Consider the following 15,960-nt stretch of genomic DNA (forward strand, 5'->3'; position numbering starts at 1 on the left):
CGTCTGACCCAGCGACGCTGTTGTATGGTAGAAAACTTGAGTTGTAGTTGCTGAAGGAGAGACCTGTGGTTCAAGCTGGAAACCCAGCTGTGTTCCTGAGGATGGGACGCCGACGCTATCGTTATCCAAGGCATCGTGTAATGGCGGAGTTGTATCTGCCGCATGTGTGATATTGGAAGCCTCCGCACGAGCTTCTAAATTTACGGTTAGAGGATAAGATATGAAAGTGATTTCTGCTGTCGAACAAGCTTTCCGTTGTCGGCCCTAACTTACGACGAAATTTGCGTTGTGCCATGCGGTTTTGCAGCCTGCGACGATTCGTCCGATCGCTTGCCAAGTCGATGTGAAGCTCCATTTTGAGGTGCGATGCCCAGGTTTGGCGAGATCTTGTGCTAAAAGGTTGAGCTGACATATCCGTGGAACAAGAGTTGGACAACACTTCCCTTAAGAAGCAACACCCTCGTAAACTTTCTTCATTTCAGTCGAGCGGCAAGATAGGCCGGTGACAGGGTCCTGTAACCCGGTCCAATGAGCCGCGGTGGACAGCCAATCCGCCAGCTGAGATAGTGCTGACTTGAGTAAGGCTTCCATCTCCACACTGGCTGCTTCAGTTAAGCGGCAGGGGGTTCATCCAATCATTTGAGTAGCATCAGCTGATAATCTTGCGCCATAAGACCCTGCGGGCGCGCCATTGATCAATGCTGGGTACTCTCCAGTCGCAATAGAGGCCCTTGCTAGGACTGGTGATTGAGCCCTGGATGCACATTGGGGTTTCTTTAGCTGCACACGACGCTGATAAGGGCAACTTAAGAGGCATTGGAAAAGATCTGTATCCGTTTAAAGCTATCAGTCAATTCGTTGTAAATTAAAACTACAGTAGACTACGTGCGACAATGGTGATGACGGTAACCATAATGACAATCATGGCAACGACAGAATTGCCACAGTATTAATAGCTTATAAGAAAAAGCTTCAAATAACAGTCTGCTCGGTGAGCTAGAATACCAGCCCAGCCCAGATAGACAAATTCGCGACGAGACCATAACCGCAGTCATCGACCAGACACCGTGATTGAGATTTAAAACGTGGCATCATGCAATGTGCTACTACTTGCTAATCAAAATCAAAACGCTGATAATCAAGAGCTGGCCACAGAGGTTTGTGTCAGCTTTGACACCAACTTGTCACCCAATGCGTTCAGGGAGCTTGCGTTGGTGATGTCAAGCGTTGTTAGCTCAGCACCCAGCTCCAAACGAATCCAATTTCGCAACTCAACTGCCGCAAGCGAGTCCAAGCCAAACGTCATCAGAGGCTTAGCAGGCTCAATTTCGGTCTCCAAGCGGAGAATCTTGGCCAGTTGCGATGCAACCACCTCAACACCAACCTTGACCAGAGCCGTCCTATCAGCACCTGACTTGTGCAAGGCGCGGAATGCGCGGATTGTCTCATCCCCTTGCTTGCCTGAACCGCCGTCCTTGCCATCCGACCCTGTGCCCGTATTCTGGAAAAGGTATCCGAAGCGAGCATCACGAGTGAGATCTGAGTCCTCTGGCAACGGGAAGCCGATACCAGTGACGAGTTGCGCGGCACTTTCGGGATTGATAGGAGCAGACGCGTTGTCTTGCTGAAGAATGGAGTAGCTGAGAATTTTGCGAAGGGTTCCTTCAGTAATAGGCGTCCACTGGCGAGTGTCGAAGCGAGCCTCGAAGCCTTCTTGCTCAGCGACGTAGCCAACATCTTGAATGAGGCCGAGGTCGACCGAGTTGGCTTGAAGGCCAAGGGAGCGCCTATAGTCGGCAAAAGCATCGAGGAATGTGTTTCCCGCGGAGTAGTTGGCTTGTCCCTTGTTGCCAACAATACCGGATATACTTGACAGCAGGGTGAAGAAGTCAAGCGGATACTGAAGTTGCTCCGAAGCGCGATGTAAGTTCCATGTACCGTGAAACTTGGCTTGAATGGCGGTGTGGTAGTCATCGAGAGTCATGGTCTCATAAGGCTTGTCCTGCATGTCTGTCAGTACTGAATCATGTAGCGATAGGTGCTCCTTACTCTGAGAACCATGGCACCTTGGATCACTCCGGCCACCCGAGGAACAGACTTGAAGACGTCTTGAACGAAGTCAAGGTTCGCAACGTCACCCTTAGCCTCCAACACCTCACAGCCGTAGGCGGCACAATTCTTGATTGCTTTCTGGGAAGCTATGTCGTCGATGCCACTGCGGCTCACAGAAATGATGTGCTTGGCTCCGTGTCGTGCCAAGTGAATGGCGAGAGATCCACAGAGACCTTTCAAGCCACCAACAATGACATATGAAGCATCCGATCGAAGTTTGAGCCTCCGTGTCGCTGGCCTGATGGGGACTTGGACGTCCTTCTTGCTTCCGTCAGAAATGACCACCTTGCCAATGTGACGGCCACTGCGGATGTAGGCCAAAGCCGCAGGGACTGCATCAAAACCAAAGGTTGTAATGGGGTGAATTGGCTTGATGTGCCCGCTGTTGACGAGGGCGAAAATCTCATCCAAAAGCCTACGTGATGAGTTAGTACTTCTTAGTGTGCAACGAAAAGGGGTTCTTCGCAAAATACGAACCTTGCAATCAAAGGGTCCCGGATGTCCTGGGTGTAGGAGAAATCCATGGCTCTGAACGAAGCGTTGCGATCGAACGGCTCCATAGACAAGGTATTGCGGTCGACAATGTCCTTCTTTCCAATTTCAACTAAGGTTCCACCGTCGGCGATAATTCTCCATGAAGCGTCGAGAAGTTCGCCGGTAAGAGAGTTGATGATGACATCAATACCGCGACCTTTTGTTGCAGCCAGAATTTCCTTTGCAAATGTGGTGTTGCGAGAAGAGAACATGCGACTTCGGGGGATACCGTAATTCTCCTCGAGGAACTGGCGCTTTTCTTCCGTACCGACGGTTACATAGATCTAGGACACACGTTAGTACCTTCAAGTGTTGAGATGATAAAGGCCATGGCGCCAGGAACTCACTTCTGCGTTCTTGTACTGAGCAAGCTGAATACACGCAATTCCAACTCCGCCAGATGCCGAATGAATAAGAACGGACTGCGGCTGTTAGCTTGATTCTCAGAGGAATGAAGCGAAGGTCTTACCTGGCCTTCTTTCAAGTTGGCAATGTCTAACAGTGAGTAAATGGAACACAGGTAGACGGAGGGAATGGTTGCCGCATCCTAGGTCAGAGTTAGCACGGTATCATCTCAGTCTGACTGCTCACGAACCTCGAAGCTCATCCAGTCAGGGATGACGTGAGCGCGTCCGATGGGCACTTGTAGGCGGTTCGCATAGCTACCACCGTTCAAGAAGCACACTCGATCGCCCTCCTTGAACTTTGTGACCCCCGGGCCAAGCCTCTTGACAATGCCGGCTGCTTCGTATCCAATGGTGTACTCATTCTCTGGCACAATTCCCATGGCAACAGCGACGTCCTTGAAGTTAACACCGACAGCAAAGACTTCGACCTCGATTGCGCCCTCTTCAACAGGAACCTCAGCGACATCTTTCTCGTTCCAAGTGAGGCTCTGGAAGGTTCCGACACGCTCCGATCGGAGCTGAACAGCGGCCTTGGTTTCGTGCAGTTTTCCCAAGACAGGTTCGGATCCCTCCTGCTCAGCCCGCTTGAACTCATTGACTCTCAGATCTGGTACAACTCTGTGCACATATAGAACGCCATTTCGCTCAGTGAATTCCGTCTCGACAATTCCTTTGATACTCGGCGTGCCACTGTGGCGTGTAGTCTCTAGGACGGACTTGATGGCCCATGCGGTGTTGGGCCCGACGTTTGACTCGACATCCAAAACGGTGATCTTGACACTGGCATCCTCCCTCCGGACGACGCGGAAAAGGCCATGAGCGAGGGCAAAGTCTGGGTCAGTGACTTTGAGCTGCGCCCCTTTTGTAACCCAAAGAAGAGGGCGTCCCGAACTGACGAGAGTCTTCAACGCAGACCATTGTTCTCCATCAATATTGGTGAGAACAGGATTATGTAGCTCATCAAGAATGAGAACGGTAGAGTCAGCCGAGAGACTGTGAACTGCAGAAAGGTCTGATCGCTGCGTGATACTCCATCCAGATGCCTCCAGCTGTTCTTTCAGTGACGGCGGGACATCTGAAGCACCTTGAGAAAGCCGGACGATATCCAAGTTGCGAGGCCGATGTTGCTCCTCGCTGGTCGCCGCGGAACTGTATAGTGTCCAAGTAGACCCTTGCAGCTTGACGCTGAAACCATGGAGTTCTGGGAGTGTGTTCGCTTCGAGAAGGCTCTCGAGAGCTGTGTCTACTAAAACATTTGACGATCGACCTTTCTCTTTGAGTTCGACTTCCTCTTCGGGCGTGATGGACACATCTGTGAAAGGGGTCTCTGGCGGCAGATCAGATCCGGCTGACTCCGAGGGCGTGCTGGGACCTGCTGGCACATCGGACTCTGGCGAGGTAGATCTCAGGGATGGCACAGGGGCAGCAGCATCTAGCTCTGGTTGTCTGGGCTGAAGAATGAGAGTGTGCGAAGAACTCGAGAGATGCTTCTTGAGCCGTTGTAAGAACTGGTCCAAGCTTGAAGACGACTTGTCCGCGACCTTGACAATGACGAGATCGTAGATAGCGTCACTTGGCAAGCCGACATCTCCGCTCTCGAGGTTAATGAGGCTGAAAGAAGCGTTTCTGTTCCCTTCATTTTGGGTCTGAATCCCAACCAGAAGCTTGGCATTCGTTGAAATATAGTCGTATTGGGTGTAAGCCGCTCTTGATGACCAATCGTTGCCTTGAAACCACGCAGAAGACTCATCATTGGCGTCAAAGTCCGCTTCTAGAACTCGCAATCTCGGCTGCTTGTGTGCAATCAAGTCGATGATAGAACCAGCAGTAAACTCGGACCCGTGCTGAACCAAATTTTCCTGGGAGAAGAATGTGATGTCAGGCTTCCAGCTGACTCGGTCGAAAATATGAGGGTCTGGCTTGGGAACCACATCAAGTTTAGCAAAACGCAGACCACGCATCTGCATAAGAAGTGCGCCGGTTGTAGGATCGTGAATCGAGCAGTTGGCAAAGTAGCTCTTGGCCTCTTCCAGCCGTCCGCGACCGGAGTACTCTGAACTCGCGATGGACAAGCCTTCTGATAGCCCCTGATTGACTTGGTTGATTACCAAATCATCTATGACCGAAGGAACCAACACCGCGTTCAAAGAACTGTGCTCTCCGGCCCAGAGAGAGGGCGTAACGGTTTGGAAGCACCCGTCAAGAGATGCTGGATGGATTGGGTAGTATGACTGGGGAGACCACTTTGACTTGGGCTCCTCGAGGGAAACCAAACTGCGGCTGCGTCGCTGACCACTGATTGACTCGACTTTCTTGACCTTCTGAAAGTCGGGACCGAATCCGTATCCGATGGCGGTCTGGGCCTTGTACCAGATTTTGGCGGTAGTGGGAAACTCCAGGGGGCGACGGTCGACCTCTGCCAGTCGCTCGAGAATGGGTTCTTGTACACGAATCAATCCGGAGCAATGCTCGATGAAAACACCGGCCGTGTCGGTGGCAATGTGGAACTCATGCCAATTCTTGCTTCCGGGTTGCTGAGTGAGGGATAGTGTGATGATCGCCTCTACTCCTTCTTCGAGCACCAGCGCCTTGTCAAACCGAACGTTCCTGAGTCTATAAGACAAGTCGTTCGAAGACGCAACGACGACATCGTCCGGTGCGGTGGCTCTTGTCTTCTGGTAGAGTGCTTCGACAGCCATCGTGATGAAGCCGGAACCCGGCAAGAGGATATCATCTCCCATCTTGTGGTCCTTCAACCACGGAACGTCCGCAATATCCAAAAGCTTGCGCCAAGTTGGCGAACGCCATGTCGTTCCAAGGACCTTGCTTCCCAGAAGATCGTGATTCACATACTGCTTGAATCGCCAGTCCTTGCTCGCCGCATTCTCATGCCAGTACTTGACTGAGTGGTTCCAGACGTAGTTAGGAAGGTCGATAATGGTGTTTGGGAGAGGCACTGTCTCAGCGTCGCCCGAAGAGTACCGGTTGACCTTAGCAAGGTTGAAGCCACCACCAGCAATGAACAGGCGCCCCGTAAGATCGAAAATTGTCTTTCCAGCATTGGCGCCGCGAGACCATGCAGCAACAGACGTTATATCAGATCCGCTCGAAAGGGACTTCAAGATCTGAGAGACTGGACCACCCAAAGCACCAGATGGGCCAATCTCAATGAGGAAGTTGGGACCATTATCTCCTGAGAGCATTTCCTGAGCTGCCTCGTTGAATCTGACGGGCGAAATCATATTGGATTTCCAGTAGGCACCATCGGTAGTGGTGGTCTTTCTGGATCCAGTGACAGATGAAAACATTGATACATCTGGGGATCCTCCAAATGAGGCGAAGCCTGTTGACAACAGCGTTTCGTACTCTTCACCAATGACTCCCATCAAAGGTGAATGATACGCTAAGTCGACTTGGAGAAGTCGTGCGAAGTGACCGTCTGACTTGAGGTCAGTGGCTAAAGCCTCCAAAGGGACTCGCTTGCCAGACACAGTGAGACTGCTGGGGCTGTTAAAGCAGGCGATCCAAGCTTCACCGGCGTACTTCTCCAAGTAAGGCGCAAGAGCATCAGCGCCAACACCAACAGCAAGCATGCCAACGTCCTTCTCAGCGTGCTCTTGACGGTTCAGTGCGGCTCGGCCTCTATAGAAGGAAGCAATGATAGCACCCGACCGATCAAGGAAGCCCGCAGCGTAAGCAGCGGCGATCTCTCCAGATGAATGGCCGATGACGCTCTGCGGCTTGATACCCCAACGCTCGAGTACCGAAATCAGGCAAAGCTGAAGCGCAGTCACGAGTGGCTGAGAGAACTCTGGTTGGCGAAGGTGTTCCGCAGTGCGTGGCTCAGTTAACTCGTTGACGAGAGACCACTTCGGAGGAGTTGGGAGACCTTGCAAGACACTGTCAAGTTCTTCCAGAATTTGGCGAGTCCATGGGAAATAACGCAGAAGATCCTTGCCCATCTGAGGCCATTGAGCGCCTTGGCCAGTGAAAACAAAGGCGACTCTTGGTGCCTCGGAGCTTTTCTTCCCGACGACAAAGGAGTTTTCGTCCAAGTCAGTCAGGCTGCGCGTGGTCAGGAAAGCTCGATGCCATAGACGCGATCTCCTCTCTGAGAGCGTGTAGGCCAAGTCGCGAATATCGACTTTGACGCGGGGATTGATGAGATGGCTCGCCAGGGCTTTGATGTTCGCGCGCAAGGTGGCGCTGTCGTTGGCGGAGAGTACAAGAGTGTACGGGTTCTCTGTCTCATCATCTTCAAGAGAGAACTCCGCATCGTCCGGAAGATACGAAGAAACATGGCGCGGACCACCAGGAATGTTCCGTTGCTCGAGAATCAAGTGCGCATTAGAGCCGCCGTAGCCGAATGAGTTGATGCTGGCTCTTCGGGGAGCACCAGTGGGCCAGGGAAGGGCAGTGCGGGACGCCTTCACCTTCAAGCCAACAAAATCGACTGTTCAAGGGCTATTAGTATTGAAATCGAAAGAAATCATCGCGACGAAGTCAACCTACTCTTAGGACTAGGGTTCTCGAAAGTAGGATTGCCGGGGATTAACCCGCTTTCAGTGGCCAACACAGCTTTGATGAGACCTGAGATTCCAGCTGATGGCTCAGCGTGCCCCACATTGCTCTTGATCTAACATAAAATCATAATCAGCAATCGAGGGCCAAGATGAAAACTAAGCTACCCTGAAAAAGTTAGGATACTGACCGAGCCGATGATAAGTGGCTTATCCGCAGATCGACTAGTAGCGAACACCGACGCAGCGCCCTTGACCTCCGTAGGATCACCAGCCTGAAATAATCGTCAGCTATCACGGAATGAGCGTTATCAGCGGGTATCGACTAACTTGTGTCCCTGTTCCATGGCACTCAAGATATGTCGTATCGTTAAAATTGGTAATGCCAGCACTGGCATAGGCAGCTCTAATGGCAGCTGCTTGAGCCTCGGCGCTGGGGCTGGCGATACCCGGTGTACGTCCATCACTGTTAGTGGACGACCCAAGAATGACAGCCCTGATGGGGTCGCGGTCGCGGATAGCGTCGGACAGTCTCTTGATAATCACGGAGCTAACAGCTTCGGCCTTCACGTATCCGTCCGCAGAGATATCGAAAGTATGACAGAGTCCAGTGGGTGAGTGAGCATGGCCTACGCCACCAATGTCCATAACATGCTCAGGGTTGAGGTAGAGATTGCTTGTAGCAATGATAGCTGCGTCGATCTCACGAGTCTGAAGATAGCGGCTGGCCACATCGATTCCCACCAGACTGCCTGAGCAAGCAGTATCAATGGTCATGCTGGATGCTTAGTGATTAGCAACTGAGCTTGACCAAAGGAGATAATTCATGATTCTTGCCTGGGCCCCTTGATGTTCAAAAAGTGACTTAAGCGGTTGGCCATGATCGATCTTCCAACACCAACGGTAATGGCAGCGGGCCGATCTTCAGGGTCTCTGGCCTGCATATCACCATAGTCTATATTGTGTTAAAAGATTGCCCTTTCTGAAGCCTTAAAACATACCTGATGCGTAGGATCCAACAAAACAACCAACTGGAGCACCATCCAGAGATTCCAGGGGGATTCCAGCGTTCTCAAGTCCCTCATAAACTACTTCGAGCATTTGCCGTTGGTTGGGGTCCATAGAAATGGCTTCCGTCTTTGATATCTCAAAGAAGGATGCGTCAAAGTCAGCAGGATCAATCTCCTCAAGAAACATGCCTCCCAACGGCCGCATTGTGCGAGGCTTTTGGGAGCCATCCCAGTGGCCGTCAATGTTGAACCTGGATTCAGGAACTTTGTTCGAGGCAATACCTCCCCTCTTGAGGAACTCCCAGAGTTTATGAAGGTTAGTGTTTCCGCCAGGAAGTCGGCAGGCAATGCCAATGATGGCGATAGGCTCCTTCGAGTGCTGTGAGGTTGACATGTTGCCTCACAGTAGTTTAAACAAATGAACAAGAATAAATCTTGAAGACAAAACTTGGGGCAACACGAAAAGATGGGTGTTGCGACTTCTCTGCTTTCAAAGAACAACGTCTGACAATGAGTCTGATTTGCGAGAAAAGCTGGGAACTTTCATTCATATCGATACTGAGAGAAGTATGCACGTCTTCGCGATTTCCTATCTCCGTGGTCATCTTTGATGCTCACTCGCTTGTCGATAACCACTTCGGTAATCCTTGCAAATTGCCTGGCCAGACCTGTTGTACAATCCGCCCGACGAGTCACAACTTCTGATCTGTGACTGGTGTCGCCATCGTGGCGAAGGCTCGAATAAGGTTTCGTCTCTGGCGTTATCAAACCAGAAGATCGCGAAACTTGGCCAGACGTGCAGAATCCTTCAACGACGGGGGTTGAAAATACCACGTCGAGTGCTGTTCTGATTGCAAGGTGGCTACCCCGTACATCGCGAATCGCCGACCCCTGCAGATAACCTTCGTTTGAAACATGGACCATGAATCGTAGTCTTCCCAGTTCAGCCATGCTGTCTCGTTGAAGATGTCGCAGTAACAGCCCCCAATGGCGTTGTGTGCGGTGTTTGGCGCTTTATGGCTATGGTATAGAGATAAGCAGGATACGACACACGTCCGACGCCCTGAAGTGGGAATCATCCTTACTACATCCACTCAGGCTGACCAGCCTCGATGATGTTGCAACATGGAATGAATCGTTTGCTGCAAAGTCAGCCAGGTCGCATGCTGTATTAACGAACTTTCTCGGGTTGACGATGCAAACCGAACGGTCGAAACAGGCCAGATCGCGGTTCACCGGGAGTCAACCCACGAGAAGTACGTTGGGGACTTCGGTAGCCTGATTGACTTACATCCAATATCAGCAGTTGAGGTGGTTAACAAGGGCCTCATGCACACAAACGGAGCCAAGGAAGGAGCCTCGGGCCGTCCGGGGGCATCTCCCGCCCGCAAAGTTGTGGGCCACATCGATGTCGTAAGAATATTCTGCAGTGGTGTCAATACGTCGGCTAGAACTGTTTCAACAGGTATTTTGATCCCGAACACTTAGACACGTGGCTTGTACCACAAGACACGCGAGGTTGGAACGTGGGTGGAGGTGATGGTCTGCTAAGGACGACCCCGGATGTTCAGCTTGTGCCGTTATCGCCCGGTCGCCTCGCACTTTTGTGGTACAGCTGTTTGCCATTTGGCTCTCATAAATCATCCATGGCGCATTTGAAAACTTCAAATTTAGTTTATTCAAGTCCATCCATCAGTAAAGGAAATATATTTATTTGCCTAGCCTGAGACCTCGTGCGAAAGCTTCTTCAGACTGCGATCAGCTTTGCGGGCAATCTTCTCTGCATTAAGCTATCCCAGGTATATTATCTACTCTGCAAAAATTATTCCGGAATTACGAAAATCCTGACCTCACGCTTCTAAAGACGTATTTCATTCTCTATACAAATTCTGGAATGTCAGCGCTAAGGGAGAAGGTGGAATATAAAACGATCGATGGCGTCGTTCTCCGCGGTTTGTTCTACGCCGTCGGCGACGGTCCAGCTCCGGCTATCATTATGACACATGGGGTGCGTTCCTTCGACCGATATAGTTAGAAAACTAAGCTAACGTACTATCAGTTTAATTGTGTGAAAGAGATGCTGTTGCCGGAACTGGCTGAGTGGTTCCAGTCCTTGGGATTCAACACCCTCATATACGATCCACGAAGTATTGGCGATAGCGACGGGTTACCAAGAAACCATATTAGCCCGCTGCAACAGGCGGAAGACCTTTCCGGTAAGTCTGCCACACGAAATCCTAGGCCATGGCCGTGGGATAACGCACGTGCTCCTGCTAACGTCTGCCAATCCCAGACATTGTAACACACGTTGCATCATTACCAAGTGTGGATGCCCATCGCATCGTTCTTTGGGGCATGTCTTTCGGTGCTACGGTGAGCGCTTGTGCAGCCGCTGTTGATCGGCGGGTGAAAGCTTTGGTTATGGTGTGCCCCATCTTTAGTTTCATCCAACCAGAGAAGCGGGAGAAAGCATTCGCACAGCTCATCAGAGACCGGCAGTCCCAGCTTCGTGGTAACGAGCCGTTTTCGTTGCCTCCTTTCAATAGCAGAGGTGAGAACCCCATCGGCATGGCAGGATCCGGGGGACCGGGGGGCATGGAGGCATACAATTTTATGAATGCCGTTATCGACCGTGGAGCACCCAACTTTCGAGATCGAATTACGTTGCAGACGTACCACAAACTGGCCCTGTTCAGACCCAAGGAGCTTCTTGATCTCGTTCGGACGCCGGTTCAAATGATCGTTCCAGAACTGGACGACATATCTCCAGCCGAGGAGCAGAAAGAAGCGTTCGGACGATTTGTAGGACCGAAGCAGCTATATCTTGCCAATGGAAAGGGGCATCTCACTGTGCTGAGCGGTAGCGGATCCAAAGAGATTTGGCAAGCGATGGTAGATTTCATTGACCATGCCCTTGATTAGATATCACATTAAACAACCTGTCCATAGACGTCCATACAGTAGTAAATGTGTAAAGTGCTCACTTTAGACACCTATGAGTTTAAAAATACAAGCCTTACGCAATCCAATTGATTTTCAATTGATTTTTTGCCTGCGCCCACTGCGTCTTTGAGATAGTTTCAGTGCCCCTTCCCCTGAAATTCGAGCCTACGGCTTTGAGTTTATGCTGACAAGTTGACGGAACCTAATTTCCTATTTTATTCACAAACCCGAGTTCGTGGAAAATTGTGCCCCTTGTCGTCGTTGTCCTTGTCCTCGTTATCGCCGTCGTCCCCATTATCGTTGTCGTTCTGGAGCAAATTGAGATTCATGGGGACCCATTCGCACGCAATCGGACCCCCACGTGAGGCAAGAAATCCCACTTCCGTCCACCCTTGCAGTATGCATGGTCAGCATTTGACCCTCACTAGGAAGCTTGTCTGTAGCAATCTGCGAGATGCTGACCATGCAGGAACAATGCCTCCATTCAATAAAGGTGGGACTTAATGTTCCGGCTACCCTGTCATTTTCATGTTGCGATGAACCGTCCATGGAGATCATGTTGTTGCAATTGATACCTCGCAGCCGGCATGAAAGGAGACTTCAGAGCAAGTCGAATAGAGTGACGGCATTGTCATTCGCTGACGAGAGATGAGACAGACATTCAAGCAAGTTTCGGCGCCAAAACCCGTTACGTTCCGAGCATCATCAATGCCGGCTGTGATCATGCTTAGCCAAGCTGCCCGGTAAGCAATGCTCCTGAGGTCTACTCAGTCTGAATTTGTCAGCCCTTTGCGAATTACAGTGCATCAGAAATGTCAACATTTGCTGCGTTTCGCGACGATGACGCATTGAGAGAATAATTTGAGTTGATATTTGAAGGCTATGGATATTCCATAAGCCAGAGACCTGCACCGGATTTCGCTTACCTCGGTATCTCTTTGTGTATTCGGTTGTGTTGAGTCTGCCCCTAACGAAAAGTAACAATGACACCAACTATTGTGCTTATCACTGGAGCCAATCGCGGCATTGGCAAAGGCCTCCTCGAGAAATACCTGGCTAGACCTAGTCACACCGTAATCGGCACGGTTCGCGATCCGAATCACGAGTCATCTAAGGCCCTGACTAGTCTGCCCAAAGCCAACGGTTCTTCTCTGGTACTCGTTAAATTTGACATCACAGTCAAGACTGACGGTCTAGAGGCCGTGAAACAACTGGAAGCGCAGGGCATTGATCATCTTGACATCGTCATTTCCAATGCCGGTGTCTGTTTTGCATGGCCCAAGGTATCCGAGATCAAGGTCGAAGAGATCGAAGGCCACTACGTGCCGAACGTCCACGGTCTTATCTTTACGTACCAAGCCACGCTGCCTCTGCTGAAGAAATCCAAGAACGGCAAGTGGATTACGATTGGCTCGTGTTCGGCCTGGTTGACAGTAAGATCGTGCTCCAATCTCGCGGGCAGGTCGTCCCCTAATAAACCTGCAGAACCAACTTGACATGCCAAATGCGGCCTATGGCACATCCAAAGTCGTTGCACACTGGTTGACCAAAGCTATCCACCGAGAAGAGCCGGAGCTAGTTGCGTTTCCCATCGACCCGGGGTAAGACAGGCCAACCCGTGCATTTGCGGAGATCATACTGACAGCTATCTCAGCTGGGTCCAAACGGACCTTGGAAACAATGGTGCCCATTACTTTGGCCATGAACAAGCGCCATTGAAAGTTGAAGATGTGACTGAGGGAATCGTGAAGGTGGTTGACTCAGCTACAAGGGACAGCCACGGTGGGAAGTTGATCCAGTGGGATGGTGCTGTGCTGCCTTGGTAATACTAGCATCATTGGTCCATCATCAGTCGTAAGCAAGCACAGCTTGTGATTTCCGGTCCCAATGATGGGTGATTAAAGAAGAATAGAAAAGAAAGAAATCTGCGCAACTTGGCATGAGACCTTCCAGCAGCCGAATTCTTGATTTGTGCAATGCAACGCTATCGTGATATTTTGTGTTATGGTGCACTCTGCTTTCAGTCGCATCAAGCAATTCATGATGTTTTTTGACAGTTCCGAGTGTTTGGAACATTGACCTGAAATCTTCCTAGACACATAGGATTGCATCTGAAGCATAAGCAAAACATCTCCTCATTCTACAGAAAAACGTTATTTTACCAACTATGAAGTTTTCTGTCTCGTATCATACTGGGTTTTCTATTCATTCAAACGGCTATTAATACAATCAGAAAATTGAAAACAATCCGTGGAGAAAGCTAGTTGAGGAGATTGAGGATCGCAGGCATAGTAGTCTAACGAACCCATCGCGCGGTTGACACCAGCATGAAATCCTGAGCAAGCTCTTAGTGCTTGCAGATGCGCCCATCAGAGGCAACGGTAATCTCGTCAGCCCCCACCGAAGTGTGCGAATACAAAAGAAAGTCTGGGTCGTAGGTCTTCTTGACCTGCAGCAGCTTCTCATAGTTTGAACCATAGTAGTCCGTCTTCCAATCCACATTGTCGTATGTGCCTTCATTCATGTAGGCTCCTCCACCAGGCGTTAGAGGTTTCAGGCGATCTTGAAAGCTGTTGACCTGCGCTTGGATTCCACGAATGTCTGACACTGAAGATGCAGGATCAAACAAGACGTCGACATTGAGCCAGTACAGAGATTCGCGCCATGCTGGAAGAACAGCGTTATCGCCTGGACTGTTTCCTGCGCGGGCATGTGTTACGTTTGCGGCGATGCCATTGACGCGCACTGAGGGAAGGTCTGACTTGACGACGTCTCGTAAGACTGCAACTAGATTGGTTACGTTATGTTCAATCGTCGAACGCTGGATGAGACGGCCGCCGATGACGTCGTTTGTAGTGTACGGCCCGTAGGGCATATCGCCCGTGTAGTGCTCGTAGTGCTCGTAAAAGTTTGAGCGGTCGCTGGTCTCATACGACGAAGGGACGATGCCGAGGTCATCAAGATCTTTGAGGAATGACGAGAGAGCATCAGCCACCGTGGAAGCATTGCCTCCAGGCAGAGTCGCAAAAGCGATGCTGAATGATGCGTTGGTAAAGCCCCAGACAGTGGTAAAACCCGGGATTCGGTCTAGAAGAAGTAGTTGGCTCTGCCATTTCTCAATGGCTGCCCAGAAAGACTCTTCGTTGGTGTTGTCGAATGCAAGTGATCCTCCCGCGACCTGTCCGTCGGGGTGTGCCTTGGTCGTCAAAGATAATACGATTCCGTAAGTACCACCTCCGCCACCACTCAGTGCCCAGTAAAGATCTGGGTTTTCTGTACGCGATGCCACAACATGTCTCCCATCTGGAGTTACAACCTCGAACTCCAGCGTGTTGTCGGCAGCAAGGCCGTACGTAGCTCCCAGTGGACCGTGTCCGGCGCCTTGAACATAGCCACCGGCCATGCCGACAGTGGGACAGAAACCACCAACAACTCGGAGTCCATGGCTGGCCGCTGCAGCGTAGGCTTCAAAGAATTGAACACCTGCAGATACCTTGGCTGCTGGACCGGTGTATACGCCACTACTGTAGTTGAAGAACGTGATGTCCTTGAGATTGTGCGTCCACAAAGCGAGAGACCCTTCACCGTTAGAACGCCCAATGTAATCGTGCCCAGTATTTTTGATGCTCAAACGGACATTGTTCTGTCTGGCAAACTCCAGACCTGCGACGACGTCGGCGACACTACTGACATTGATGGCATAGGATGCAATGTTTCCTAGTATGCAGGACGCATTCTGTGAAGTATAGGGGCTGCAGGTGTTGTTGAGCCAGTAGGGTGACATGACGTTGACAGGATCCTGAAAACTGTTTTTGAATGTCAATGGGATGTTCTTCTCAAGGGCGCAATCTCGGTCCACAAAGGGGTGACTGACTATGTGACTGGTTCGGTCCATCGCGCCCGAGTGTCGGCACAGGCGTCAGCATCGTAACTAGCGCCGTGACAAGATTTCGCCAACGGCTCCCCCTCAATGAGTCTGCCGCCGACGGTATCATTGAGTATTCTCCAGGTTGCCGGATCTGGCCACTGTCTGTCTCCTGGAAGATAGCGACAGTTTGCAGGGGGTGTGGAGCCGTTGAAAGGCGCAGCGGTGACCGAAGAGACATGCGACAAAGCCGTGGCTATGACGAGAAGAAGGGATGCATGTGTCTGCATGTCGGACAGACGCAAGTTTCAACAAGGCTGACAACGAGATCAGTCCCTTCAAAAAAGAAAGTCTGATACCCAAACACAGAGTGACTGATACAAAAATGAGAACCAGGAATTCTTAAGGAACGAAGACATGCAAGTTCATAGTCGTTACTCATTGAGGTCAACGGTCTCTAGATCAGCCCAGGTTGAAAGGGGTTTTCCACGCTATCGAATCCTACTAATGTCTGTGCTAGCATAAACAGTCATTACCCAGCCTGGAGGAATTCATCGGACTAACCGACA

The 15,960-nt window shown here is 50.8% G+C and overlaps 4 protein-coding genes across 4 annotated transcripts; 1 reads left to right on the top strand and 3 right to left on the bottom strand.

Annotated features, from left to right (window-relative positions):
- Positions 1 to 1,138: 1,138 nt before the first annotated feature.
- On the bottom strand, positions 1,139 to 8,350 carry CGCS363_v002071 (Fumagillin dodecapentaenoate synthase; the record flags this gene model as incomplete). The annotated part of the gene is made up of 9 exons (XM_036633920.1): positions 1,139 to 2,002; positions 2,050 to 2,527; positions 2,590 to 2,930; positions 2,994 to 3,068; positions 3,116 to 3,193; positions 3,242 to 7,506; positions 7,566 to 7,689; positions 7,765 to 7,848; positions 7,904 to 8,350. 9 exons carry the CDS (start codon positions 8,348 to 8,350, stop codon positions 1,139 to 1,141), a joined length of 6,756 nt encoding a protein of 2,251 aa, XP_036500478.1.
- A 47-nt stretch (positions 8,351 to 8,397) lies between these two features.
- Positions 8,398 to 8,977, bottom strand: Bref-PKS-1 (Highly reducing polyketide synthase; the record flags this gene model as incomplete). Its single annotated transcript, XM_036633921.1, has 2 exons — positions 8,398 to 8,528; positions 8,575 to 8,977. 2 exons carry the CDS (start codon positions 8,975 to 8,977, stop codon positions 8,398 to 8,400), a joined length of 534 nt encoding a protein of 177 aa, XP_036500481.1.
- Positions 8,978 to 12,509: 3,532 nt separating this feature from the next.
- Positions 12,510 to 13,352, top strand: Nor1-2 (Norsolorinic acid ketoreductase nor1; the record flags this gene model as incomplete). The annotated part of the gene is made up of 3 exons (XM_036633922.1): positions 12,510 to 12,959; positions 13,012 to 13,127; positions 13,181 to 13,352. The coding sequence occupies 3 exons, from the start codon at positions 12,510 to 12,512 to the stop codon at positions 13,350 to 13,352; spliced, it is 738 nt and encodes a 245-aa protein (XP_036500480.1).
- Positions 13,353 to 13,873: 521 nt separating this feature from the next.
- On the bottom strand, positions 13,874 to 15,310 carry ZEB1-8 (FAD-linked oxidoreductase ZEB1; the record flags this gene model as incomplete). The annotated part of the gene is made up of 1 exon (XM_036633923.1): positions 13,874 to 15,310. The coding sequence occupies one exon, from the start codon at positions 15,308 to 15,310 to the stop codon at positions 13,874 to 13,876; it is 1,437 nt and encodes a 478-aa protein (XP_036500475.1).
- Between the last annotated feature and the right edge of the window lie 650 nt (positions 15,311 to 15,960).

The sequence above is a fragment of the Colletotrichum siamense genome (genome assembly GCF_013390195.1).
Source record: "Colletotrichum siamense strain Cg363 chromosome Unknown KSG_Cg363_contig02, whole genome shotgun sequence".
In the NCBI taxonomy this organism is placed as follows: domain Eukaryota; kingdom Fungi; phylum Ascomycota; class Sordariomycetes; order Glomerellales; family Glomerellaceae; genus Colletotrichum; species Colletotrichum siamense.